The sequence below is a fragment of the Halichoerus grypus genome, chromosome 5 (genome assembly GCF_964656455.1).
Source record: "Halichoerus grypus chromosome 5, mHalGry1.hap1.1, whole genome shotgun sequence".
In the NCBI taxonomy this organism is placed as follows: Eukaryota; Metazoa; Chordata; class Mammalia; order Carnivora; family Phocidae; genus Halichoerus; species Halichoerus grypus.
The window spans coordinates 158,947,527-158,973,306 of record NC_135716.1 but is presented as its reverse complement, the minus strand read 5'-3'; the positions used below and the strand labels follow the sequence as shown (position 1 = coordinate 158,973,306).

Here is a 25,780-nt window from a genome sequence, read left to right as displayed (position 1 = left end):
CTGTGCAAAACTGCACCCACCCCAAGGACAGACACCCCCACCCACACCTTCAAAGCCTTGTTGAACGTATGCATCAGCCTCTCAGCCGAGAAGCCTCTCCAGACACACCTCCATATACACAAATCACGAGACTGCCCATCTGCCCTCGGGCCCAGCGGCCCACAGACCCCGAGGTCTCCCGTGGGGCCCAGGGCACTTTTGGAAGGCATCCCTGTCGTACCTCTCAGTGCCTGAGCTTGTCTCCCCACCTGGGCTGAGCCCTCCACGGGCCAGCTCGATGTCTCATCCATCCCCTTCTCCTCCCCCTTGGCTCTTCCTTCCCACCCATCCCACCCACCCGCACACAGCCAAGCCCAGAGTAGGCATATGGCAGGGGTGACCTGGACAAACGCAGCCCCTGGAATCCTGTCCAGATCCAGCTGCCTTCCTCTTGTCCTCTGAAAGCCCTGGCCTCGCGATCACCACCGCCTCTGGGAAGCCCTTCTGGATAAGGAACTCTGGAGTTAGCTCAGTGTGGCCACTCCTGCCGGAGCCCCACAGAAGCCAGAGGGAGAAGGTGCTCCCCAGGAGGCTGAGGGGTGCCCAGGAGACAGCGCTTGCGAGAGGCGGTCACCTCAGAGTACCCATAGGCTTCCTCGGGGAAAAGTGTTGGTATCACAAGGTAGGACCAAGGACTCTCTCTCCAGAGCCAACCTCAGCCCCAGACTGGGAGTTGGGGGGCATGGGTTCCAACCCCAGCCCTGGCCCTGACTCCTCCACCAGCCTCCGTCATTCCTCTCTGCACAGTGTGGCTCAGAGCCTGTCAGAGAGGGAAGGTCCACCTCTTAAGATCTCTTCACCATCCCCTGGGGTGGAAGAGCAAAGCTCACGGGTCCTCCGGGGAGAAAACCTCTCCCCTCATGCTCTTCTCAGATGTCCCGGCCAGTGAATTTACAAAAAGGATGCAAACGGGAGGCCTCACTGGGCCTCAGGGGAGCACCAGAACCTTGATGGCCTAGCCAGGACCCTCACCCTCACCCTGAACTCTCAGCCCAGGGCAGGGGAGGCAGAAATCAGCTCCTGAGTCTGGGACCTTGGGGTCCAGCCCCGGAGCTCAGCACCACCTTCGCTGCCTGGGCCTCAGGACCAGTGTGGCCGAGCCCATGCCCAGGGAGCCGAGGACCTCGCCTCTCCAGGCCCCTCAGGATGGGCTGCCAGGCAGAGGTGGTCCCTGCCAGGGCTCATGGGAGCTTATTAGGGACCCATGCTGTCAACTGGCCCATAAGTCTGTGGGAAATAGGGGCACCCACTGGGGTAGGCCCCAGGCCCCAGTGGGTGTGGAAGACAGAAAAACATGAACAAGGCTATTTAAAGCTAGGTCTTCCCTCTCCATCCTGCCCACCGTGGTCTCTGGGACCCTGCATTTCCTCCTGCTGTTATCTCAGGGGTTCTCCCCAGGGATTTAAATCCTCTGGCCAGGGGGACTGAGTCAGCCAAGGTGTTCAGACTGGGGAAAATGGGAGGAGTAGGCAGTGAAATGAGGGGACCTGTGGTCCCAAACAAGCTCTGGGCCCGAGTGCAGGGAGAGCGCGCTCACTTCCACCCCGCTGGGGTGCGGCGTGCCAGGGTCCCTGTGAGGGTTGGGGTCCCGGCCTGGAAGGACGGCGCGGCTCACACCTGCACCCCCTGGCCTTGCAGCTGAAGCATGCGTGCCCGCACGGCGCTGATCCCGCTGAGGAGGGCCTCTCGATGTTCCGCCGACGAGATGCCCAGGCTCACCAGGTCCCTGAAAGAAGGGCCGGTCGGACCCAGCTGGCTCGAACCCTCTTCTGCTCCCCCTCCCTCCGTCGGGACAGGGAAGGGCCCAGAATTAGGACAGGCTCGGGCCCTCCCAGACAGGTTCCTCAGACTCACTGGGCGGCCATGGCGGCCACGGCCTCCAGGCTCCCGTAGCCACCGGCGGTGAAGCTGTCCTTGTAGCGGCCCAGGTCCAGGGCCTCCAGCCATGCGCCCACGGAGCCGAAGGACGGAAAGGTGGAGAAGGCACGGTCCGCCAGGGGGGTGGGAGGCCTGGGGAGCAGAGGAGCTGTGGTCAGTCGGCAGCAGGGTTCTGGTGCCCAGACCTGGTCACTCTCCTGAGGAGAGGCCAGCCGAGAAAGGACAGGAGAAGGGGAGGGCGACCGAGCCCCAGGGCAGACCCGGCTCCACAGAGTGTGAGGCATCGTCAGAGCGGGTGTGGGTTTTGAGATACCCGGGCAGGTAGGTAGAGAGTGGGCTGCACCTGGGCAAGCTGAAGGTACTGGGAGTATCTAGGGGGTAGGACATACCTAGGACGGTTTGGGAGGTGACCCATGTTATATTTGGGACAAGAAATACTCATTTCACTTATTTTATTTATTGCTACTACAAACCTGCTCGAACTATTTCCACATGTATTCACCCAGTCAGTGGTCATTGTACTGGGACGTGTGAGGCAAAACCCAGGACAAGTAGAATGACTAAGGTGGAGGACAAGGTCCATGTGTCTGAGGCAGGCCGAGTATCAGATCTATCTAGGCAACTGGGTGAGCGGCCCTACCTGGACAGGTGGGGTGGGACAGGTGGGGTAGACAGGTGGGGTGGGACAGGTACGGTGGACAGGTGGGGTGGGACAGGTGGGGCAGTTACACTTGGGCCACGTGGGGAGCCCACTCATGGCGAGGCAAGAGGTCAACTGTATCTGGTGGTTGGGGATAGGTGGGAGTGAACCTGGCACAAAATGGCATCAGTTGCACCTGGGAGAGGCGGTCGTGGCACACTTTGGGGGTTCCGGGTCCTGCACCATCTTGCTCAGGATGCTGTGGATCTGGGAGAACCTGGGCCGCTCACTTGGGTCCTTCTGCCAGCAGTCGAGCATCAGACGGTGTAGGGGGGAGGGGCAGTTCCTGGGGGGTGGCAGCCGGAAGCCATCCTCCACTGCCTTGATCACCTGGGCCATGGAGGTGAGGGGCAGACAGGAAGCTTTCAGGCCCTCCAACACATGCACACATCCCATCCCAAGGAAGACTCAGGCAGTGACCAGGCAGGACCGGAAGCAAGTAGGCAGTGAAGAGGGGCCTAGGGCTGAGAGATCAAGGGTCAATGGGCAGAGGTCAGGGAGTTGGGGCCTGAGATCACTCACGTCTTGGCCAGACATGTCCCAGTAGGGCCGCTCCCCAAAGGCCATCACCTCCCACATGACGACACCAAAGCTCCACACATCACTGGCAGAGCTGAAGTGTCCAAACTGAAGAGTCTCGGGGGCGGCCCACAGTGCCGGGCTCCGGCCACTCTGTGGGCAGGCAAGCAGGTCAGGGGCAGGAAGGGACTGGCCCAAGGACCCCCAGGGCTCCCCACCCCACGGAGCCCCAGACCCAGCCCCACCTGCCGTCCTCCCAGCTGCACCTCTGGGGAAGGCACATAATGATGCCCACACCGGCATTCATTTGGGGCCAAGGGGGGGGGAGGGGCAGGGCTGTAGGGAGTGTGGCCCTGACACGGCAGGGAAGAGGGCAGCAGTGGGTGAGGGGGACCCTGGTGCGGTCTGATGGGCAGGTTTGCCTGGGAGAAGGGAACCCTCACCATGGTGGTGTAGACAGCCTCTGCTCGGTCCCGGGGGCCCCGCCCAAAGCCAGAGATCTTGCAGATAAGGCCACTGCTGAGCAGCACACGGCGGGCCGCCAGGCCCCGGTGGACGTAGCCCATTTCCGAGAGATACTTCATGGCTGATGCCAGCCCGGGCAGCAGCCCCAACAGCTGCCTGGCTGCCAGCTGGCCCTCATGCCTCTGTGGGAGGAACATGCAGTTCTCTGGGGCTGTGGGACCCCAGCGAAGTCACCTGGCCCCCTCTGGGTTTGCCCTGGGACCCACCAGGTGGGCCTGGCCAGTGGGCCCCTTTTTAGGGAACGATGCCAAGTACAAGTCCCACCAAAGAGAAAGTGAGGGACGAAGACTAACATGGTCAGCGGTACCCCCCAGGACCCAGGCCACTCACCCGCAGGAAGCCGTCCAGGGCCCCATGGCTCATGTACTCAGTGACAATCATCAAGCTGCTTCCTGTGCCAGGGATGGGGACACACACACTAAGCTGCCTGCCCCCCCCACCCACCGCTCGCACACATGCTCCCCCACCCGGGCCCCAGCCTGAGCTGAGGCAGCCAGAAACAAGTTTCCCCAGGTGGGCCGCACCCCTGCCCAGGACCCTCTATGCCAAAGAACAAAAGATGGGGCATCTGGAGGAGGACAAAGGCCAAGGTCTAGGAGCTGCAATAAGTTTGCTAAGAAAGATCACTCAAGGTCCAAGCAGTCCACCCCCAACAGGGTCACTACGGGTCAGAAAGGTCATTCAAGGTCGGAAGGGTCTCCCTGAGTCGGTGAAAGAGAGCTGAGGCCTTCTCTCCATATTGGGCAGCTTAGGGGCTCCCTATCCCATGGCTGGAGGAAGGGCCTGGGGGCATAGGAGCACCCCACCTCCCACCCTGTTTCCACCCATACTTGCGAAGCACACGGCCCTACCTCGGGTGACAACACCCTCCAGCCTCACGACATGGCTGTGGTCGAACTGGCCCAGGGTGAGGGCCTCAGCCAGGAAGCTGAGCCTCTGGGAGTCAGAGCAGCCATCCCTGAGGGTGTGCACGGCCACGGGGAGCTCCTGGCGGCCAGGGAGCTGCAGGCGGCCGAAGGACAGCTCCCCGAACCGCCCTGTGAGGACAGAGCACCTCAGTCCCCTGGAGGCCACCCCTTGGCCAACCCAGGCCTGGTGAGCAGCGGAGAAAGCAGCTTGGGATCACAGGCTGTTCCTGGCCGGGGGCTCAGGGCTCCCGAGTTCGAATCATGGCAAGCTGAGACCCAGTGATGTGACGTGGGCTTCGCAGTCCCCACCTCGCTCTGCATGAGGAGCTATCGTGCCCGTTTTACAGACAAGGAACGAGTTCAGAGCAGAAGAGGCACACAGCTGGTCAGCGGTAGAGCCAGGACTAGAACTCAGGTGTGTCTGGTCCCCAAGTCTGTGAATGCTCCTCCCCACCACCCCCCCATGAAGGCCTGGGACTATACTTCCACCAGCGGCAGTCTGCGGAGGCCAGGGGGGAAAGGGCTAGGGTGGGGAGGCCTCTTCGGTGACCATGGGGATGGGGAGAGGGTAGGAAGGCAGGATCACAGACTCCTCTGCCATCCCCTTCCCTGGAACCTGGTGGGTGGAGGTCCCATTTGGTGTGGAGCTGGGGCCTCCTGGGCAGGCCAGGACTGGGGTGAAGGCAGGGCTTCCAGAAATGGGGGAGGGCCTGGAGGGCAGAGGTGGGGATGAGGGAAGAGAGGGGGCTCTTGGGACGGACAAGGCTTCCTGGGTGCCCAGCTTGCCTGCTCCAAGGCTTTTCTCCAGTGTGACAGTTTTTGCATCCAGCTCCTTGGCAAACAGATGAACAGCCTGCAGCGGGTCCCCACAGCTCTGGGGGTCTAAGAACGTGCGGCGCGTCGGGACTTTGACTGGAATGCAGGGAGAACAGACAGGGGCTGGAGGAAGGGGTTCTGTGGCCGGGGGTGGGAGGAGTCATGAAGGGCAGCAAGGAAGAGGGCTAAGCCGGGGCAGGCGACAACTCACAGTGGAAATACAGCTCCTCCTCGTCGTGGGCGTCCTGACCTCCTTTGCCATAGGGGCAGGGCCTGGGGAGGTGCAGAGTCACTTTTGAGCCAGGCAGCCCCAGCCCTCGGCCTCTTACCAGACCCAGGGTGGCAGCTCCTTATCCCTTCAAAACCATTAAGATCTGTGCCCTAGGGGAGGGACCTTCTTGTCCTGCTTTGAGAGCTTCTCCCCACAGCCGACACATAACCCCAGCCCCAGACCTAACCCCTCATCCCCACCCACATTCCTAATTATTTTCCCTCTGAGACACAATGCGTATTCTTGCACCTCCAGAGGCACCCAAATCCATACCCCTGACTTTGAACCCCTGAACTTTGAGCAAATCGGGTGGCCCCTGCAGTCAGGGGCAGCCGGGGTCTAGCCAGGTAAACAAGCGCTGAGCATCCATCGCAAGCCCGCTCACAGGTCCAAGCACAGAGGGGCACACGCAGCCGATGGGCCTGACCAGTCCCAGACCTCCAAGGAGGGCTTCCTGAGGCAGAGGTGGCCATGGACCAAAGGACTGCGTCACTATCACCAGAGCCCCCAACAGGCATTAGGGGCCCCTGAAGGGGGCCTTGCTGGCCCAGAGGAGAGCCCTGGTGGTGTTGAGCAGGTGAGCGCCATGACTCAATCTGCATTTTAGAAAGATCATGCTGGCTGCAGCTGCCGCCCCCCCCCGCCCCGACCCGCAGGAGCTGACGGTGGCTCCGTGGCTCAGGCTACAGGGGGAGCATGGACCCGGAGAAAAGAGGACTCGAGTGCTCAAGTGACATTTAGGTGACAGGGCCACAGGGCTCCGAGACTGCTAGAAGGCAGAAAGGAGGAGGGAGAAGGTCGGAATGACTTCTGGGGTTCTGCATTGCCCAGCCGTTGACGGTGGTGCCGTTTACGAGGACAGGGAGAGAGAAGCTCTCGCTCGGGCTGCGCCGATGGGAATGTGCAGAGCCCACGGATGAGCAGGGAGGGGCGCGGAGTAGGGAGTTAGAAATGAGTGGGGCGGGGGGTGCAGGAGAGGTCTGCCCTGGAGATACGAGCGCGGGAGCTGTGAGCATTGTCCAGGAAGAGGACAGAGCCTGGGAAGTGGGACCGTGGACAAGTCTGAGGACCCCGACATTCAGAGACCGGGTAGAGGAGAAAGAGGCCATGGAGGAGATCACAAAAGAACCGCCAGACAAGTCAAAGGGAAACAGAAGGGAAATGAGGGGTGGCCACGTCACAGGAAGGCAGGAAAGAAAAAAGTGGCGCAGGGGAGAGAGATGGTGTGGAGGCTCGGAGGAGGGGGCAGTTAGGGAGATGTTTCTATATGGATGGGAAAGGGGGCTGAAGCTGTCATGATGGTGGTTAGCAGCACGGGCTCTGGAACCTCACGCAGGGACTGGCTTCCCAGCTCCTCTATTGGTAGCTGTGGGACTCGGTGGGCTCAGATTTCTCTTTAATAAAATCGGGATAAAGACAGCCCCGCCCAATACAGCATGGTTGCACAGAGCTTACTAAGCACGCACTAAATGTCAGCTGTTATGTGGGGCAGAGGGGGACATTAGAAATAGTAGGGTTCTTGGGGCGCCTGGGTGGCTCAGTGCTTAAGCAACTGCCTTCAGCTCAGGTCATGATCCTGGAGTCCCGGGATTGAGTCCCACATCGGGCTCCCTGCTCGGCTGGGGGTCTGCTTCTCCCTCTGACCCTCTTCCCTCTCGTGCTCGCTCTCATTCTCTCTCTCTCAAATAAATAAATAAAATCTTTAAAAAAAAAAAAAAGAAATAGTAGGGTTCCTGAGGTGGTGAGAAGGGGCGGGGTTCGGAACACAGCAGGAAGGGCTAGGAGGAAGGCACCTCCTCCAGAGCACAGGGAGGGAGAGGATGGGTGCAGAGACAGGCAGGTGTGCAGACTTGCGGATGAGGAGCCAGGCGGCCAATGATGCACTGAAGGAGCAGGTGCAACAGATGTGGCCGAGGGGGCAAGCTGTAAGGACAGGGCACCTGCGGGGCATGAGTGGAAGAGCCAGCTGGACAGAGTATTTGGGGTGATGGCCAGGTCCATGGCAGGATACGGGAGAAGGAGGCCGAGGTGGAATGGAACAGAAGGTCCTTGGGAATGAGGAAGTCAAAGAACCGAGAAGCCAAGGGGTGGGACAGGTTATCCAAGGGCACTGAAGTCACCCAGAGTGGTGACAGGACTTCCCATGAATGAGGAGAACATCCAGGAAAGGTGGGTAGAGAGAAAGGGGGCAAGGCCGAGCGGATGGAGGAGTGGCAGAGAAACCGAGAAGCTTCCACCGGACAACACCCTCTGGTGAGAAGTGGGATGAGCCAGGATGGGGTGGGGACGGAAAGCGGAGGGGAGGAGACCCCGCAGAGGGCAAGTTCTGCAGGGACTCAGAGAGAGGTCAGCCCGTGAGGCTGGCTGGACATGCCCATCGGCACCTGACCTGCAGATTCCCCCCGTTTCCATGGGATTTTGAGCAGGTTTTGAGACCGACCCCTGGCTTCCTCGACCTGCCCTAGTGCATCTGTCTCCGAGGTGCTCCTGGGCAGCTACTCCTGTCCTGCACAGCCCTTGCCCGGAAGGGTGCTCCTTATACCCCTCTCTCCCGGTTCCTCCGCCTGCCTCCCTGAGCTCTTAGGCTCCCAGCCAGGACAAAAGACTCTCAGCTCCTGTCCATTCCTACTTTCCCAACAGGTCCAATATGGGCGTCTAAGCACCAGAAAGGAGCTTACTACTCCTGTCCTGCCTCCCTGACTGTCCTGGCCCAGGCAGAGGGGCTCCCAGACCCCCAGGTCAAGGCTCTCCCCTCCTTAGTCACTTTCAGTGCTCCCGTCAAGGCCAAGCAAACAGTGCCGTGTGAATACTCGCTGTCCCTCCAGCCCACAGGCAGTTCCAGGATGCTGAGATGTGCTGGGATGCGGCTCCCCGAGCAGCCATCGCTCGCCTCTGCTCCCCCCCCACCCCGCCCCCGGCCCATCACATGCAGACTTTCCACCCCTCAAGTCTGCTGACCTCAGCCCCAGCCTGGTACCTCTGCATGCAGCAGAGTGTGGCCCTGGGGAGAAGGTGGAAATACATGCTATGAGCTTTCTGCTGCGTGCAAAAGGACTGGAATCTTCTCTGAAACAAACTCGAGCTCCACATCCTTCGCCCTCCTCCCACCCCCTTTCTCTGCCCACTCTCCTGCAAGCTTCCTCCTGGTGAATGAGTTCCCCTCCCTGGCCTCCCCCCTCCCACACAGTTTCTGCCTTTCTTCCCTTTGCCTGTGTTCAAGGGCCTCAAGATCCCTTGCGGGCAGGGGCTGGGGGCCTCTGAGCGCCTCAGGAGAATCCTAATCACACTGGAGCAGCCGGAGCTTGATTCCATCCTCAGTGATGCCTTCTGACATTTAATGAGCTAAGGAGCTCAATCCCCTTCATCCCAGAGCGGGCTGAGCTGGAGGCAGCGCCGGCTGCGGCAGGAGCAGTAAGTGGGGGAGGGGCCGGGACCGCGCTAGCCCTGCCCGGATCTACACCGCAGGATGCTTGCGTGCGCAAATCTGCATGTGTGCGAATGCAGGCACAGACAAAGGGGCCGTGGGCACACGTGAGTGTGTCCAGGGCCACGACCCACCAGGAGTCAGCCAAGCCGGGACCAGCTACCTACCTCCTCCACATGGCCAGCACGCTCATCACAGAGCCCAGGACGAGGAGGGCTGAGACAGTCACCACGGTGACGACGACCGCAGGGTTGTGGTCCCTGGACCCTGAGGCAGCTGGGGGTAAACCAGGAGGTTGAGGCAGGCCGAGGGCCAAGCTCCGGGGGCCGCCCCAGTGCAGGCTCCTGCCCTGCCCCCACAGCAGAAGGCCCACGGGGGCGCCTGGAGCTTCCTCCTCTCCCTGCAGTCCAGCTCTGCAAGAGAGGCCCCAGGGTCCAGACAGGCAGGCCTGGGCCTCCCTTTGGCCTTTCAGATGGGCATGACTTAATGTAGCTCTGCAGGGGGAATGGCCTCTCACCTGAGCTCCCCAGCCCCATCCGGACCGCCGCCGCCAATTACAGTAAGGTAACATTGAATGCACACTTACTCAGGATACTGTGCCACATGCCTTAACTAAATGACCCTGTTTCACTGTCACAACCAGCCAGTAAGGTGGTGGTGTCTCCATTTTATAGCTGAGAAGACCAACATTGAGAAAAGTTGTGCAGTTTGCCCAGGGTCCCACGACTACTAAATGGTGAACCTAAGATTTGAGCCTGATTCCAAAAGCCTCTACTGTGAACTACTTCCCCAAGTGAGGGGTCCAGAGGACCACAGGCTCCCAGCCCCGTCTATCCATCCCTCCATCCCTCCATCCATCCAACATGTGTGACAGGCTGGCGCCAGCACTTGGAAGGCAGTGATGAATGAGCCAGAATCCCTGCCCCGGAGGAGGGTAGGGACCAGTGGAGGAGACAGAAACAAAATTCCTAACTGTAGAATGAAAACAGAAACAGAGAGCTGAGCAGAGACACGCTCATTTCTTCCTAAAGCCAGTGAGGAAGGCTTCACAGAAGAGGTGTGGCATCTGCACCGGGCCTGGGAGCTCGGAAAGGTTCTGGTGGTGCTTGGGCGCACAGGCAGGGTCTGGAAAATGGCAAGCCATCCCGTGGGGCTGGGAAAACAGGCCGCATGGGGGCCGAGAGGGGCCAGATGTGAAGCTGGATGGTGGGAGGAAAAAGGGAATGGGGGTAGGGGGGGGAGGAGACAGCACCTGAAGGGCCTGGGATGCCAGGCCAAGGAGCAGGGACTTCATCCTGAGGGTGACAGGGAGCCAGGGAGCAATGGACAGAGTTCCTGCCTGAGGGGAAAGGGATGAAGGTATCTGCTGGGTTGGAAGTGGGGATCGACAGGAGGTACCTGAGAGAGGGGGAAATGTTTGGGAAAACTATTGAGAATGGGGGAGATGCTGCGCAGTCCTGGAGACTCCGTTGAGATTAGATGAGGCGTGGGACGCAGGACTCAGGCCAGCTCCAGGCTCCAGGACAAGCAGGGCGGGCACAACGCAGCATCCAGGGAGTGAGGGCCAACACGGCTGGGGAGCATTTCCCCGGGGAGGATCCACAGCAGCTGGGGCGATATGGGGTCAGGAGGGGCTCAGAGCCTGGGAGCTGAGGTTGGATCCCCCAGGCTGTTAGGAGGATGTCACAGTCAAGTGACAAGGGACAGAGGAGGAAGGGAGAGTTAGAGGCCAACAAGGCCAAGGTCAATGAGGGGACTTGAGAGCCCATGGTTCCAGAGGTGGGGACAGGACCCGGGGTCTGGCTGGGGCAGAGGTGGGTGGGGTTGCCAAGAACTGTTTGAAATGAGGTGTCCATGTGGACCTGGAAATGGAGACAGGGTGGTTGTGGCAGGTGGCTTCTGAGATGTGCCCCCTGGATTCCCCACCTCCTGGTATTCAGTCCCCTTGAGTGTGGGCTTGACATAGTGACTTGTTTCTAATGAAGAGAATGCAGCCGAAGGATGGGATGTCACAGACAAGAGACTGTGGCTTGTCTTGGGCACCCTCTCTCTCTCTCTCTCACTCAGTCTCTGAAAGAATCGAGTTGCTGTGGGATGAGGAGCTCTAGGCAGAAGCCCAAGAGACAGAGAACTGCATGCCTCCAGCAAAGAGCCAGCGAGAACCCGAGCCTTGAGACAACTGCAGCTGTGAGCGACCCTGAGCCCATGGCACCTAGTTAAGCTGCACCCAGATGCATGGCCCACAAAAACCACGAGAGAACAAATGTTGGCTGTTTGCAGCTACTCGGTTTGGGGTAATTTGTTACGCAGCAATGGGTAGCTGATACAGGGCTGGAGTGGGATCCTTAATCGTGCTCCTGAGTTAGGGTCACAGATCACTGGAAGAAGGGGTCCGCAGACTGGGAGACCTGTTCCCCCAGAGCCTGGGCCACAGCCAAGGAGGCCGAGGGTCCGAGCAGGGTCTACTCACTGGGAAGCACCAACTGAATGGAAATCATCGGCCCATTTCAGCTAACAGCCCCCAGCTCCCGCCCCCACCACACTCACTCCAGCCAAACCTGTGCGCCTTTGTTCAGATGGATTCGTCTACCCCACATGCCTTCCTTGCCCATCTCCACACATTCAAATGCTCCCCAGCCTTCAAGACAGAGCTCTAATCTCCTCCTGCCAGCACCTGGCCAAGGTCTGGCACAGACAGGCATTCGAGCGAGAAGCGCTGTCTCTCTTCCCAGAACCCAAACTCCCTCAACATTTTATCTCCACCTCCCTTTGGGCTCCAGCTCTTCCTATCTTGGATTAGACTCATGTAGCAGGTTGGAAAGAATTATTATCTTGACAGCTGGTGTCAGAATGCCTCTTAGGGGGAACTGCCTTTGTCTGGGAAAATACTTCCGTGAACTGCTCGGGGTAGATAGAGGTGAGACCCTGAGGGCAGGGTTCGCAGCAGGCAAAACCACCAAAGCCACAGCCAAGCTGCTCATCTCTCGGCATGAAAGGGAATTTGGGGGTGGGGGTGGGGAGAAGAGGAGCCACGGGAGGGAGGTGAAGGGAGGAAGCGGGTAGCATAATATCACGGGGGAGAAGCCAGAGCCGTTTTAGAATCGGGGCATCTGATGTTCAGCTTTTGTTCTGTTTTGTTGTTTCATCTTGATAATAGCTTTATTGGGAGAAATGATTCACGTACCATACAATCCCCCCACTGAACGTGCACAACTCTCGCTCTGTTTTGTTTATTGCTGTGGTGCGACCCCTTTGTGTCCCCAACCTTCAGTGAAGTGTGCTTCTCACTCTAAGGCCGAGTGGGGAAAGGGACGGCATCCCATGTTTGAGTCTATATCACGGCAGAGAGAAAGAAGCAGAATGGGAAAGAATTTAGCCTTCGGAGCAAGAAGTGACCATGAGACTACAACTCCTCCCAAGAAAAATAGCAAGAATCTTGGAGAGGGCACAGGATGTTTCTACAAGACACGGGAGGTCCTGGGAGGCTGCGAGATCCCAGCTGAGACGTGGCTTATAGCTGTTCATGAGCCCCTCCCCTGTGAGCTCCCCTAGGACGAGGCCCTCCCATTTAATTCATGTCACTGAATAGGCCCTCATCGATGGATTCCAAATTCATGAATTATTTAGGTTGTAATTAAACTGTTCTATGGGCTCCCTTAATTGCATGGATAACCACCCCCGCCCCAGCTGGTCTCCCCACCTCAGCCCCTCCCTACATACACACATCACTTACCCTCCCCTGGGGTCTGCACTTCAATGGAGGGATTGAAGCTCTGGGTCTCCCAGGAGGGTCCCGGGGAAGCTGCCCGGATCTGAAAGACGTAGCGGGTAGCCGGCTTCAGGTTGGTGACTGTGACCGCAGGTGCCCCTGTCTTCACCGTGGAGTAAGTCTGCTCACTCTGACCCTGAGGAAGGACCAAGAAGTAAGGCCCAGACCCAGGGCCAGACCCGCACTCCTTGGAGAATGATGGGGGCAAGGAGTAGGGGGTGGAGAAGCGCTGAGGCAAGCATGGACCAGGTGGGAGAACCTGACTCCGACGGTCTAGGGAGGGCTCCGCAGCCTTCTTCCACAGGCTCTCCAACCCCTCCCTGCACCCAAGGTCCCAAGTACACTCAGTGGTATTTGTGGCTAAGAGCAGTAAGAGAAACTCGAGAGAAGACGCTAGATCCCCCTTCTGGAGGACAGACGTCAGGGCCTCGCGGTCCAGAGGGTGAGCTGGGCCTGATGCCTCGGAGGAGTGAGAAACAGCCCTGACACCTGCCCGGCCCCTGTCGGCTCACACAGATCCTTCTCTTTGTCATCTGGTTTTCACAGACAAGGACTGGGGCACAGAGGGGTGGAGAGACTCGCCCGAGGCCCCTGCTGGGCAGTGGGGACAGCGGTAGCTGTCACGGAGGGAGGGCCGGCTCACTGCCCGAGGCTGAGCTAGACTCTTCGGAGGCCTGGGGCGACCTACAGCGCCCGCAGTAGTAGTTCTCTCTTCCTTTATAGGGGACGGTCGCATCAGGGAAGGGTCAGAACAACACCGTCTTGATTCCTTCGGGTCCCGTGCGTACTTTATATCATACTGCCCCCAGCACGTCTGATAATGGTGTGTACTGGGGATGCGGCCATCGTTTCATCTCTGCCTGCCCCCCCCAACCTTATTAGAGCCCCTGCCACGCTCACAGCCCCTCATTATCATGTGGTCCAGTTCTTTGGTCATGGTATTCAGGAATGGGGAAGACTCTGACCTGAACTGGGCCAGTCGGAATCTCTCTTCCAAGTATCTGAATGACCCAGGGAAAGACAGTGAGACAGGGGCTGCAGGCGGGACCTCTGAGAGACGGGCAGGGTAGGGGTGGCGCGGGGCGAAGAGACAAGGCTGCTGTCCTGGGCCGCCCTCATGGGCCCTGAGCAAGCCCCTGTGCAGAGGACACTCGTGTGCACAGAGGGCACTCGTGTGCACAGAGAAGGGCAGATAAGGAGCACCATGCCTCCAGGACTTGGGGTCCCGGGCTTCCCTGCGATGCCCCTGAAGCCTTTCACACGGAACCCCTTTTGTACAGGCTCCTCTTTTCAAGGGTTTTGGTTCCCTGCAAATTCACAGCCCCTTAGGGCCTGGAGCACCCACCCAGCTCTGCTTCGGGACTCTGTCTCCTATGCGCTGACCCCCACCCCATGTCAGTTCAGTGAGGCCTCTGTGAGCAACGACTGCGTGCCCAGCTCCTTCCCAGTGTCCTCTGCGGTCTCCTAAACCTCAGGGCTCCTCAGAGCTCTGTCTTGGCCCCTCTTCTCACGCTCAATGTCCTTCTTGGCCTTCTCTTCCGGCCCTTGGCTTCATTCAGCTCCCAGCCCTATGCTGAAAGGCCCCACCTCTCTTTTTCCAGGATAGGCCTCTGCCTTGAGCTGCAGACCCCCAAGTCCACCTGGATGTACCAGGGACCCCCTGAACGTTGCATGGGCCAACCCCAGCTCACCCTCTGAGCCCAGACAGGCTTCTCCTCCTCCATGGATGGCACCCCATCCCCAAGATCTCCCAGCAGTGACTCAGGAGTCCCTCCTCCTTCGTGTTCACTCCCCACCCACCCCCAACTCACAGCTCTCAGTAGACTTCCAGTATTCAAAAACTATTATCTGATTCAGCTAAGAAGTCCCTCGAGTCACTAAGGGCTGAGTGAAGTTCTGACACATGACATGCTGAAGATGAAAGCAAGGTTTTGCTTGAATGAAGAAAACTGGCACCAAGGTGAGAAACACTTTAACAGTAGATTACATATCACATTTAAAGACGATAAATTTATGGGGAAAAGAGATAGTGGATTGGGACATATCTCCATTTGTCAAGTCGAGGTTGAACTGCAACCATAGATTGACAACAGATACAAGAAGTCAGCAAAAATCGGCAAAAGCATCCGATAAGGATCAATCGGCTAGATGGAGCTTACAATAAGGACACTGTATATCTTTTCTTCTTACCTGTAAACGATGCATTACACATCCTGTAGATCAGTAAAACTATAATAATAATTCATACACCCATTCATTGTTCTGGGAGCAGGATGTTAAACATTTACCAGCACACGGCCAAGTTCCAGTGGGCCACCTGACCTAGGTCAGACATGTTTGTAAATTTTGAAACAATATGGTATTTCTGCATTCTTTTTTTTAAAAAGGGTTGCAAATTGTATGTATATGGTCTGGCCACGCAAGATCCGGATCAGCCCCCAGGGAAAGCTCTTAGTCAACTGTAAACACCAGGCAAAAGTGGTGACAATGGAGCTGATGACTGGTGAGGAGCAGAGAGGGGGGACAGCGGATGAGCAGTGGGGTCCATGCACGGAGTGGAGGGGACAGGAAGAAACTCAGGCCTTAGGAGGCCGGTGGGTATGTTCACAAAGAAAGTAAGGAGGACTTTTTGCGGCCAGAAGGTAGAAAAGGAAGCGGCTGCTGGAGACAGACCACAGCCCCTGAACGCAGACCCAGGTCCCGCCCAGACCCCGCCTCACCTTCTCGTAGTATCGGATCTCGTATTCGGTGCCGTTAGCCCCCGGAGCTCCGACAGGGATGGGCTCCCGCCACGACAGGGACACACTCTGGGGCTCCACTCGGTCCCTGCGGATCTCATCCTCCTCCCAGGGCGCTGAAAGTAAGTAACGCCGGGTTCTCCACAGGATCCCACTGTGGGGCAGGGCCCGTGTGGGCGCTGGAAAGGCGAGGCATGCAGGGAGTGGGGGCGGGGCCAGGTGGGTGGGGCGGGGCCAGAGGCTCCTGAGGGGCGGGGTCTGAGCTGTTGAGTCCTGAGACCAGAGGGAAGGGAGGCCGCTCTCACCCCACAGCTCTCAGCTTCCAGGGTCTCTGCGAGGAAGGGGGGGGTGGGGGGGAGGGGGGAGTAGGGGGTGCCCAAGCCACCTGCTGCTTGCCCACCCCCTGCACTCCAGCTGCCCTAGTGGTGGCTGGTTCTAATCTCCCAGGTTCTTTCTACACTGTCTGTGGTTTGGAGACATTAAAGAGCATAGGAGGCAGGAAAAGAACCTACTCAGCTACTCTGACGGTCTGGTCGAGAGGCAATACACTGGACGCACTAGGGACCGCAGGAAACTACCTCGTCATAATAAAGACCATATATGAAAAGCCACAGCCAACATGCTCAAAGGTGGAAAACTGAAAGCCTTCCCTTGAAGATCAGGACCAAGGCAAGGATGTCCACACTTGCCACTTCAATTTAACATATACAGAAGTCCTAGCCAGAGAGCTTAGGCAAGAGAAAGAAATAAAAGGCATTGAGATTGGAAAGAAAGAAGTAAAATTATTTCAGTCCACAGGTGACATATTCTTATATGTAGAAAATCCTAAAAATTCCACAAAAACACCGTTAGAACTAATAAATGAAGACAGCAAAGTTGCAGAATACAAAGTCAACACACAAAAATCAGTCGTGTTTCCACACACTAACAATGGACAATCCGAACAGGAAATGAAGAAAACAATCCCATATACAATTGCAGCAAAAAGAATAAAATACTTAGGAATAAAGTTAATGAAAAACGAGAAAACATTGCTGAAAGAAATTAAAGAAGACACGAATAAATGGAAAGACATCGTGTTTATGAAGTAGAACACTTAATATTGTTACAATGTCCATGCTACCCAAAGTGACCTACAAATTCAACTCAATTCCCATCAAAATCTCAAAGATGTTTTTTGCAGAAATAGAAATCCTAAAATTCATATGGAAAAATCAAAGGACCATGAATAGCAATATGACCTTGAAAAAGAAAAACAAGGCTAGAGGCCTCACACTTTTTGACTTCATAAACATTACAAAGCCACCATGATCAAAACAGTTTGGTACTGGTATAAAGACAGAGATACAGACCAACTGAACAGAACAGAGAGCCCAGAAATAAACCCTCACACGCACAGTCTAATGATTTTTGACAAGAGTGCCAAGCTGACACACTGGGGAAAGGACAGTCTTTTCAACAAACAGTGCTGGGAAAACTGATTATCCACATGCAAAGAATGAATTTGGACCCTTACCTTATACCACATACAAAATCTAACATGAAATAAATTACAGACCTAAATGTGAGACCTGAAACTATAAAACTCTTGGAAGAAAATATAGAGGAGGGTGCCTAGGTGGCCAGTCGGTTAAGTGTCGGACTCTTCTTCTTTTTTTTTTTAAGATTTATTTATTTATTTTAGAGGGAGAGTGAGAGAGAGAGAGCACAGGGGGAAGGGCAGAGGGTAAAGGAGGGAGGGAGAGAGAGAATTCCAAGCGGACTCCCTGCTGAGCACAGAGCCTGGCGCAGGGCTCTATCTCACAACCCTGAGATAATGACCTGAGGAGAAATCAAGAGTCCGGACACTCAACTGCCTGAGCCACCAACGTGTCTCTGTATCCAACAACTTGATCTCAGCTCAGGTCTTGATCTCAGGGTCGTGAGTTTGAGCCCTGCATTGTGCTCCATGGGGGGCATGGAGCCTACTTAAATAAAATAATAAAAATATATTTAAAGGACACCTGGGTGGCTCAGTCCGCTAAGTGTTTGACTCTTGATTTCAGCTCAGGTCATGATCTCAGGGTCATGAGATCGGGCCTCACAACAGGCTCTGCACTCAGCAGGGAGTCTGCTTGAGATTCTCTCTCTTTCCCTCCCTTACCCTTTGTCCCTCCCCCCTCAAGTAATAAATTTTAAAAATATATTAAAAAAAAAGAAAAAAGGGGGTACCTGGATAGCTCAGCCATTCAGCGTCTGCCTTTGGCTCAGGTCAGAATCCCAAGGTCCTGGGATCGAGCCCCACATCGGGCTCCCAGCTCAGCGGGAAGCCTGCTTCTCCCTCTCCCACTCCCCCTGCTTGTGTTCCCTCTCTTGCTGTCTCTCTCTCTGTCAAATAAATAAATAAAATCTTTTTTAAAAAATCTTTAAAAAAATAAAGAAAGAAAAAGAAAAGAAAATATAGAGGAAAGCTTCCTGCCATTGGATTTGGCAATGATTTCTTGGATATGACACCAAAAGCACAGGAAACAAAAGCAAAAAAAGACAAATGGGACCACATCAAACCTAAAAACATCTTCACAGTAAAGGAAACCATCAACAAAATGAAATAGGGAAACCATCCCTATGAAATGGGAGAAAATATTTGCTAACCACATATCTGATAAGGGGTCAATAGCCAAGATATGGAAATTACTTCAGTATCTGTTGATGGATGAATGAATAAAGAAAAGAAAATGATATATATAAAAGAATGTTATTCAGCCATAAAAAAGAAAGAATTCCTGCCATCATCAAGCACATAGATGGGGGCACCTGGGTGGCTCAGTCCTTAAACGTCTGCCTTTGGTTCAAGTCATGGTCCCAGAGTCCTGGGATCGAGCCCCGCATCAGGCTCCCTGCTCAGCAGGAAGCCCGCTTCTCCCTCTCCCACTCCCCCTGCTTGTGTTCCCTCTCTCGCTGTGTCTCTTTCTGTCAAATAATTAAATAAAAATCTTAAAAAAAAAAAGAACATGGATAAACCTTGAAGGCATTAGGTTAAGTGAAATAAGAAAGACAAAGACGAATACTGCATGATTTCACTTATAAGTGGAATCTAAAAAAACCAAACTCATAGAAACAGAGAGTAGACTGGTGGTTGCCAAGGGCTAGGGGCTGGGGGAAATGGGAGATGTTGGTCAAAGTGTACAAACTTCCAGTCAGAAGATGAGTAAGTTCTAGGGATCTAATGTAGAGCAGCAGGGTGACTCTAGCCAACCATGCTGTATCATATACTTGAAAATTGCTAAAAGAGGGGTGCCTGGGTGGCTCAGTCGTTAAGCGTCTGCCTTCGGCTCAGGTCATGATCCCAGGGTCCTGGGATCGAGCCCCGCATCGGGCTCCCTGCTCTGCGGGAAGCCTGTTTCTCCCTCTCCCACTCTCCCTGCTTGTGTTCCCTCTCTCACTGTTTCTCTCTCTGTTAAAAATAAAAAAAATCTTAAAAAAAAAAAGAAAATTGCTAAAAGAGATCTTAAGCGTTCTCATCACACACACACACACACACACACACACACACACACACAGAGAGTAACTCTGAGAGGTGATGGATGTGTTAACTAACCGTATCATGGTAATCATTCTACAATATATACATATACCAAATCATCACACTGTACACCTTAAACTTACACAAGTTATATGTCAATTATATCTCAATAAAGCTGGAGAAAAAAAAGAAAATGTGATAGAGATGTACAATTTTTCTGAATGAACTCATTCAGAAAAAAAAAAAAAAGGAAATCCTGTCACAGGCTATGACATGAATGAACTTGGAGTACGTGATACCAAGTGATAAGCCAGTCACAAAAAGACAAATACTTCATGATTCCACTTTATGAGTCATCTACAGTCATCAAGCTTAGAAACAGAAGGTAGAATGGGGGGAAAGAGGGCAAAGAGCTTTTGTTCAAAAACAAAGAGTTTTTGTTCAATGGGCGCAGAGTATGAGTTTTGCAAGATGAAAGAGTTCAGAGGTCTGCTGCACAAGGATGTGCATATAGTTAACACTACTGTATACTATACACTTAAAAATGGTTAAGTTGGTAAAGTTTATATGTTTCTTTCCCCACAATAAAAAAAAATATTGATGCCCAGGTCACACAACCCAAAACAATTAAATCATCTTTATAGAGAGGGACTCAAGCATTAGTATCTTTTTCTTTTTTTAATCTTCTCGGTGATTCCAATGTGCAGACAACTTTGAGAATCACTAGTCTAGATAATGTTGAATGGACAGTACTGAACTTAAAAAAAAGGTAATAATGCCTGATCTGAGGCAGGGACCACCAAGTTACTGGGAGGTAAGATCATGGCCTCACTTTAGGTGTGTTGAATAGAGGGGTTTCCAAGAGAAGATACTGGACAGGCAGCTGGATAGGTGGTTTCAGGGCTCACAAAAGGCATCTGGGAATGAGATGAAGATCCAAGAGCCATCAGAGGGTGACTGGATGAAGCTGCCCAGGAAGATGCAGAGAAAGAGAAAGAAAAGCTCTTAGGAAACAAGCATTTAATTTAAGAGGCAGGTAAAGGAAAAGGAGCTCAAAAATGAGGAGCCAGAGAGGTAGCAGGAAAACCAGGAGCAAATGAGATCACAGAAGCCCAGGGAAGAGAGCATTTAAGAAGGTTCCCTTCTGACTCTTCCGGTTATGAGCTATTGGTCCATGAGCAAGAGCCTCTGTTTCCTCACGTGTAGAATGGAAAGAATGATGACCTCATTAGGCTCACTGTGAGAATTTTATGAAGTCAGGTATATGAAGAGCTTAGCACGATACACGACACAGAGCACGCACGCCATGCAGGCTTACCCCCAAGAGGAACCCATGGTTGACAGTGTCATCTGCTGAGAAGAGACAGGGTAAGACCACGATTCAAAGTGCCCCCTGGCTTTAACAAAGTGGAGGGTCCTGGTGACTTCAGGGGATTGAGGGAAGCAGACACCAGGTGGCGATGGGCCAAGGAAGTGGAGACGGGGTGTTTATAGCTCACTCTTTGAAGAGTGCATGAAGATGGCTTCTAGTTTTAAATGGTAACCATCTAGCAGCCCCCACCCTCCAGTCTCTCTCAAATTCTAATTAAAACATAAAGGTACAGAAAGAATTGAAAACCTAGAACACCGCCATAAACTAGTCTTGACAGCTGATTGCCGGAATGGGGGAGGGTGGTGGAGTGGCATATCTCCACCTAGGAGAAAACCAGTGAAACTAGATTGAAAAGTGCAATTGTAGTGAACCCCCAGGCTACGGTGCCCACAGAGTGACCCTGCCTCCCATCCTAAAAATAACTTGAAAGATCTTTTATCCCTCCTCCCACTGTCTGACCCTTAAAAAAAGGCAAGGTCTTTGTCAACCGGACAACGCATATAGCCATCACTCTCCTGCACAGCTGCTCTGGAGGAAGAGTGTTCCTACCTATTCCCCAGGAGTGCCTCTCAGCCTAAATCCACCTGGAGATGGTAGTTCGCAGAAAAGACATGGGTTCAAGGGGGGAGAAGTGAGGAAGCATCCGACGAGGAGGCACAGCCCCTTGCAGATACACATGGACAGCACAGATAGGAAGAGGCTAGGAATGTCATTTTTTGGAACTGCGTTTGTTGAAAGCATCAGAATGGCCAGGATACAGAGGTGGGAGAAGGTTCCATTTCAACCCCACAGAGATACATTAGATGAAAGCCTGCTAACTCCAGAGAATGGAGCTGAAAACCAAGCCCAAGCACCTGCTTTCCCGCTGCAGATCAGTGATGAAATTCGGTCAGCATCCAAGTGAGACCAAGAACACAGCGCACATTACTGGAAAACCATTCAACAGCCACGGCCCCCTTCCTTGCCTGCTTTTGATTCAGGGTGTACTGTCTCCCCCCATGGGACTCAGGTTAATTCTGACTGTTCTAAAGTATCTGTGTGCACCCATTTCCTGTAACAATGATTGGGGTCGAGCTTGTAACCCAGTTCTGGCCAACACAAGGAGAAATCAGCTAAGGGGAGGATGGATTCTGGGAAAGGTTTCTTGCTCTTAAAATGATACCTACAAGGAAGAAACAGTTCTTTTTCTGCTCTAGATGGTAAGGATGTGATGTCTGAAGCTGCTGCATTCAACTTGCCACCATAAGGGAGCCAGCCTAATGTGATAAGGATGGCACAGTAGAAAGACAGAAAGAACCTGGGTCCTTGAGGACCCTGATGAGCTGCTGAAGTAACCATGGTCTATCTCCACTCTTAGATAAGCTAAGAAAGCATTTTTAGGGGGGCGCCTGGGTGGCTTGGTCAGTTAAGCATCTAACTCTTTGATTTTGGCTCAGGTCGTGATCTCAGGGTCATGAGATCAAGCCCCATGTGGGGTTCCATGCTCAGCATGGAATCTGCCTGGGATTCTCTCCCTCTCCCTCTGTCCCTCCCCCTGTTCCCTCTCTCTCTCAATAAATAAATAAATAAATAAAATCTTTTAAAAATCATTTCTAGTTAAACACCAGCTGGATTGAGATTTATTGTTACTTGCAGCTGAAAGCCTTACAAACCAACCCAAGGGACAATTCACACATTGGGTTTTTTGGCAGACACTAGCTATCTCCTTGTTCAAGAACAAGGAAACAGAACACCTTGTTCAAGAACAAGGAAACAGAAAATCGGGCTCATGAGAAAAACCTTTTGGAATAAATGAACAGTAAAATTATTCTGAAGATCCAAGAGGAGCAGCTTCTTCCGAGGGATTTAGTGTGACAGAGAAACAAGTGAGGCGATTGTCTGGCATCTGCAAGAAGAGGAGAGAAAACACAGCCTCCCCAAAGAGGGAGCAGAAGGTCATGAAGGGACAACAGGCGGAGAAGAAAAAGAAGATCGGGGGGAGGTACAAGTGGAGAGGGTGAGTGCGGCCCGTGGGGAAACTACAGGTGCATTAGTGAAACCGAAGCATTTAAAAGAAAAGGCGCTGCAAACATAAGGAATTTTGACAGAATCACACGCAGGGTGGGAACATCAAGTAGACAAGAAGAAGGCAGTAGAAATGAAGAGTATGTTTACTTTATACATGGAGAATGCGAGAGCAAAACGGCAGCACGGAAATAATACACATTGCTTTCAAGTAGCCATGAAGTAATTGCTGACCCTACCCTTTCACAACAAAGAAAACCTCAGTGGTGACTTTAAAAAGGAAAAGTTGTGCAAACCTCTTTCTCTAAGCATGGAGCAATAAAATCAGAAACAAAAATAAACACAAATCATCCAGAAATTGAAACACATTCTCTAAAATAAATTCAGGCAAAACAGCACTACGAGAAGAAAACCACAGGTCTAAATCTTCATGACCTTGAACCAGGCAGTGTTTCTTAGATAGGAAACCAAAGGCACAGGCAGCCCAAGATTTCACCAAAATGTAAAACTCAGAGCTTCAAAAGACACGACTCAGAGTGAAAGACAGGCGTCTGCCAGCAGCATGACTGGGGGGTGGGCAAAATGGGGGAAAGTGGGCAAAAGGTTCAAATTTCCAGTTATAAAATAAGTAAGTCCTGGGGCGCAATGTACGGCATGGTGACTCTAGTTAACAATACCATGTTGTGGGGCGCCTGGGTGGCTCAGTCAGTGAAGCCTCTGCCTTCGGCTCAGGTCATGATCCCAGGGTCCTGGGATCGAGTCTCATGTTGGGCTCCCAGCTCAGCAGGAAGCCTGCTTCTCCCTCTCCTCCCACCTTGTGCTCTCTCTCTCTCCCCGCTTCCCTTAAATAAATAAAATCTTTTTTTTTTTAAGATTTTATTTATTTATTTGAGAGAGAGACAGAGATAGGGAGAGAGAGCACACTCTCAAGGGGGCCCTCGTCCAGTATGAATGATGTCCTTCTGAAAAGGGGAGATTTGGACACAGAGGCAGACACTCACGGAGGGGAGACAACATGAAGGCACACAGGGAGAAGAGGCCGTGTGACTGGAACCTGCATCTACACGCCAAGGAGGAGGAGGGACTGCCAGCAAACACAGGAGGCTAGAAGCAAGGGAGGATCCTCCCCCGGAACAGTCAGAGAGCTCTCTGCTCGGCTGCCACCTTGATTTCAGACTTGCAGCTTCAGCAAGTGGGAGACTGCACATTGCTTTGGTTTGAAGCCATCTGATATTTGGTACTCTGTGACAGCAGTCTTAGAAAACTAGAAAGGCCTTAGAAAACTTAGAAAAATACCAAGGCCTAATATCCAGAATATATATATTAAAAAAGAGAGAGAGAGAGAGAGCTCATAACTCAATGACAAAAAGAAAACCCAGCACATGAAAAGATGTTCAACGTCACTAGTCATTAAGGAGATGCAAACCCAAAGCACAGTGAGATCCCACTCCACATCCACCAGGATGGCCGTAACCAACAAAAACACAAACTGGTTTCGGCGCCGAGGTGGAGAGACTGGAGCCCCTGTACGTTGCCGGCGGGAATGTCAAAGGGCACGGATGCTTTGGAAGACAGCTTGGCAGTCCCGCAAGAAGTTCATCGGTTCCTCAAGAAGATAAAAAGCTACTGTATGTTTTAGTCAGCTCCGGCTGCCATACGAGACACCACAGACTCCGGGGCATCAACAACAAAGATGAATTTTTTCCACAGTTCTAGAGGCTAGAACTCCCAGATCGAGAGGTTTACAGATTTGTATCTATAGTATTCTGGTAAGCACTCTCTTCCTGACTTGCAGACAACTGTGTCTTGCTGTGCCCTGTCTTGTGCTTCCTTTTGTGTAGGCACAGAGAGAGCACGGAGCTCTGGAGTCTCTTCCTCTTCTGTAAGGACGCCAGTCCTGTGGGCTTAGGGCCCCACCCTTACGATCTCATTCACCTTACTTCCTCAAAGGCCCTATCTCCAAAGAGAGTCACATTGCGGGTTAGGGCTTCAACCTATGAATCTGGGGGAGACACAATTCAGTCTATAACATCATGGGACCTAGCATTTCCACTCCTACGTATACACTCAAGAGAACTGAAAACATGTCTCTACAAAATCGTGTACATGACTATTCATAGCAGCGTTATTCATAATAGCCAAAAGGTAGAAAAACTGCCCATAAACTGATGAATGGATAAACAAAATTGTGGTATACAATGGAATATTACTCAGCCATATAAGGGAATGGTGTACCGATACACGTTACAACATGGACAAACCTTGAAAACATTATGCTAAACAATAAAAAAAAGGCAGACACAAAAGTCAACATACTGTATAAGTCTATGTATATGAGATGCCCAGAATAGGCAAATCTATAGAGACAGAAAGTAGATTAGCAGTTACTAAGTGCTAGAGGGGGTGGGAGGAATGGGGAGTAACTATTAATAGGTTTCTTTTGGGGGTGATCAGAATGTTCTGGAATTAGATAGTGTGGGTTGCATAACTATGTGAATATATGAAAAAGCACTGAACTGTACACTTTAAAAGGTATGTGAAACTTTAGGGTACGTGAATATCTCCTCAAAAGAGTGACTATACTAAGGATGTGATATATAGGTATAAAAACATACTGGACGTGACCAAACTTATACTCAGAGGAAAATTCATAGGCTTAAAATATGAAAACAAAACTGGGGCACCTGGGTGGCTCAGTCATTAAGCGTCTGCCTCTGGCTCGGGTCATGATCCCAGGGTTCTGGGATCGAGCCCCGAATTGGGCTCCCTGCTCCACGGGAAGCCTGCTTCCCCCTCTCCCACTCTCCCTGCTTGTGTTCCCTCTCTCGCTGTCTCTCTCTCTCTGTCAAATAAATAAACAAAATCTTTTAAAAAAATACGAAAACTTGGGCGCCTGGGTGGCTCAGTCGTTGAGCGTCTGCCTTTGGCTCAGGTCATGATCCCAGGGTCCTGGGATCGATTCCCACATCGGGCTCCCTCCTCGAGGGGAGGCCTGCTTCTCCCTCTCCCACTCCCGCTGCTTGTGTTCCTGCTCTCGCTGTCTCTGTCTCTGTCAAATAAATAAATAAAATCTTTAAAAAAAAAAAAATACGAACACAAAACTAAGCACTGAACTCACCTAGAAAAAGCCTTCAGGAAAGCAACAGGATGGTATTAATAAAGGTAAAACCATAAAATAAGTGACAAAAGTACAGAACACTGGAATTGATAAATTGAAGAACTGATTCTTTATCATAACCAGTAAAATAAATCTCTGGCAAGGATAATTAACTAAAAAGAAATCTCAAACATATAACATGAAGAATGAAAAAGCAG

The 25,780-nt window shown here is 53.0% G+C and overlaps 1 protein-coding gene across 3 annotated transcripts in view; it reads right to left on the bottom strand.

The window, feature by feature from the left end:
* Positions 1-342: 342 nt before the first annotated feature.
* The window catches only part of EPHA10 (EPH receptor A10), a 38,667-nt gene continuing 13,229 nt past the window's right edge, over positions 343-25,780 (bottom strand). The window contains exons 6-17 of one of the 3 annotated variants that reach the window (XM_036119055.2): positions 15,570-15,703; positions 12,814-12,985; positions 9,248-9,356; positions 5,597-5,658; positions 5,356-5,481; positions 4,513-4,698; positions 3,992-4,053; positions 3,580-3,783; positions 3,140-3,289; positions 2,754-2,947; positions 1,894-2,049; positions 343-1,765 (exon numbers count right to left, since the gene is read on the bottom strand). In XM_036119055.2, coding sequence (XP_035974948.1) covers positions 1,651-1,765; positions 1,894-2,049; positions 2,754-2,947; positions 3,140-3,289; positions 3,580-3,783; positions 3,992-4,053; positions 4,513-4,698; positions 5,356-5,481; positions 5,597-5,658; positions 9,248-9,356; positions 12,814-12,985; positions 15,570-15,703 — 1,670 coding nt within the window. In that variant the 3' untranslated portion in view covers positions 343-1,650. Of the gene's footprint in view, positions 1,766-1,893; positions 2,050-2,753; positions 2,948-3,139; positions 3,290-3,579; positions 3,784-3,991; positions 4,054-4,512; positions 4,699-5,355; positions 5,482-5,596; positions 5,659-9,247; positions 9,357-12,189; positions 12,412-12,813; positions 12,986-15,569; positions 15,704-25,780 lie in introns of those variants that run through there. The other 2 variants (XM_036119056.2, XM_036119057.2) reach the window with 2 other exon arrangements.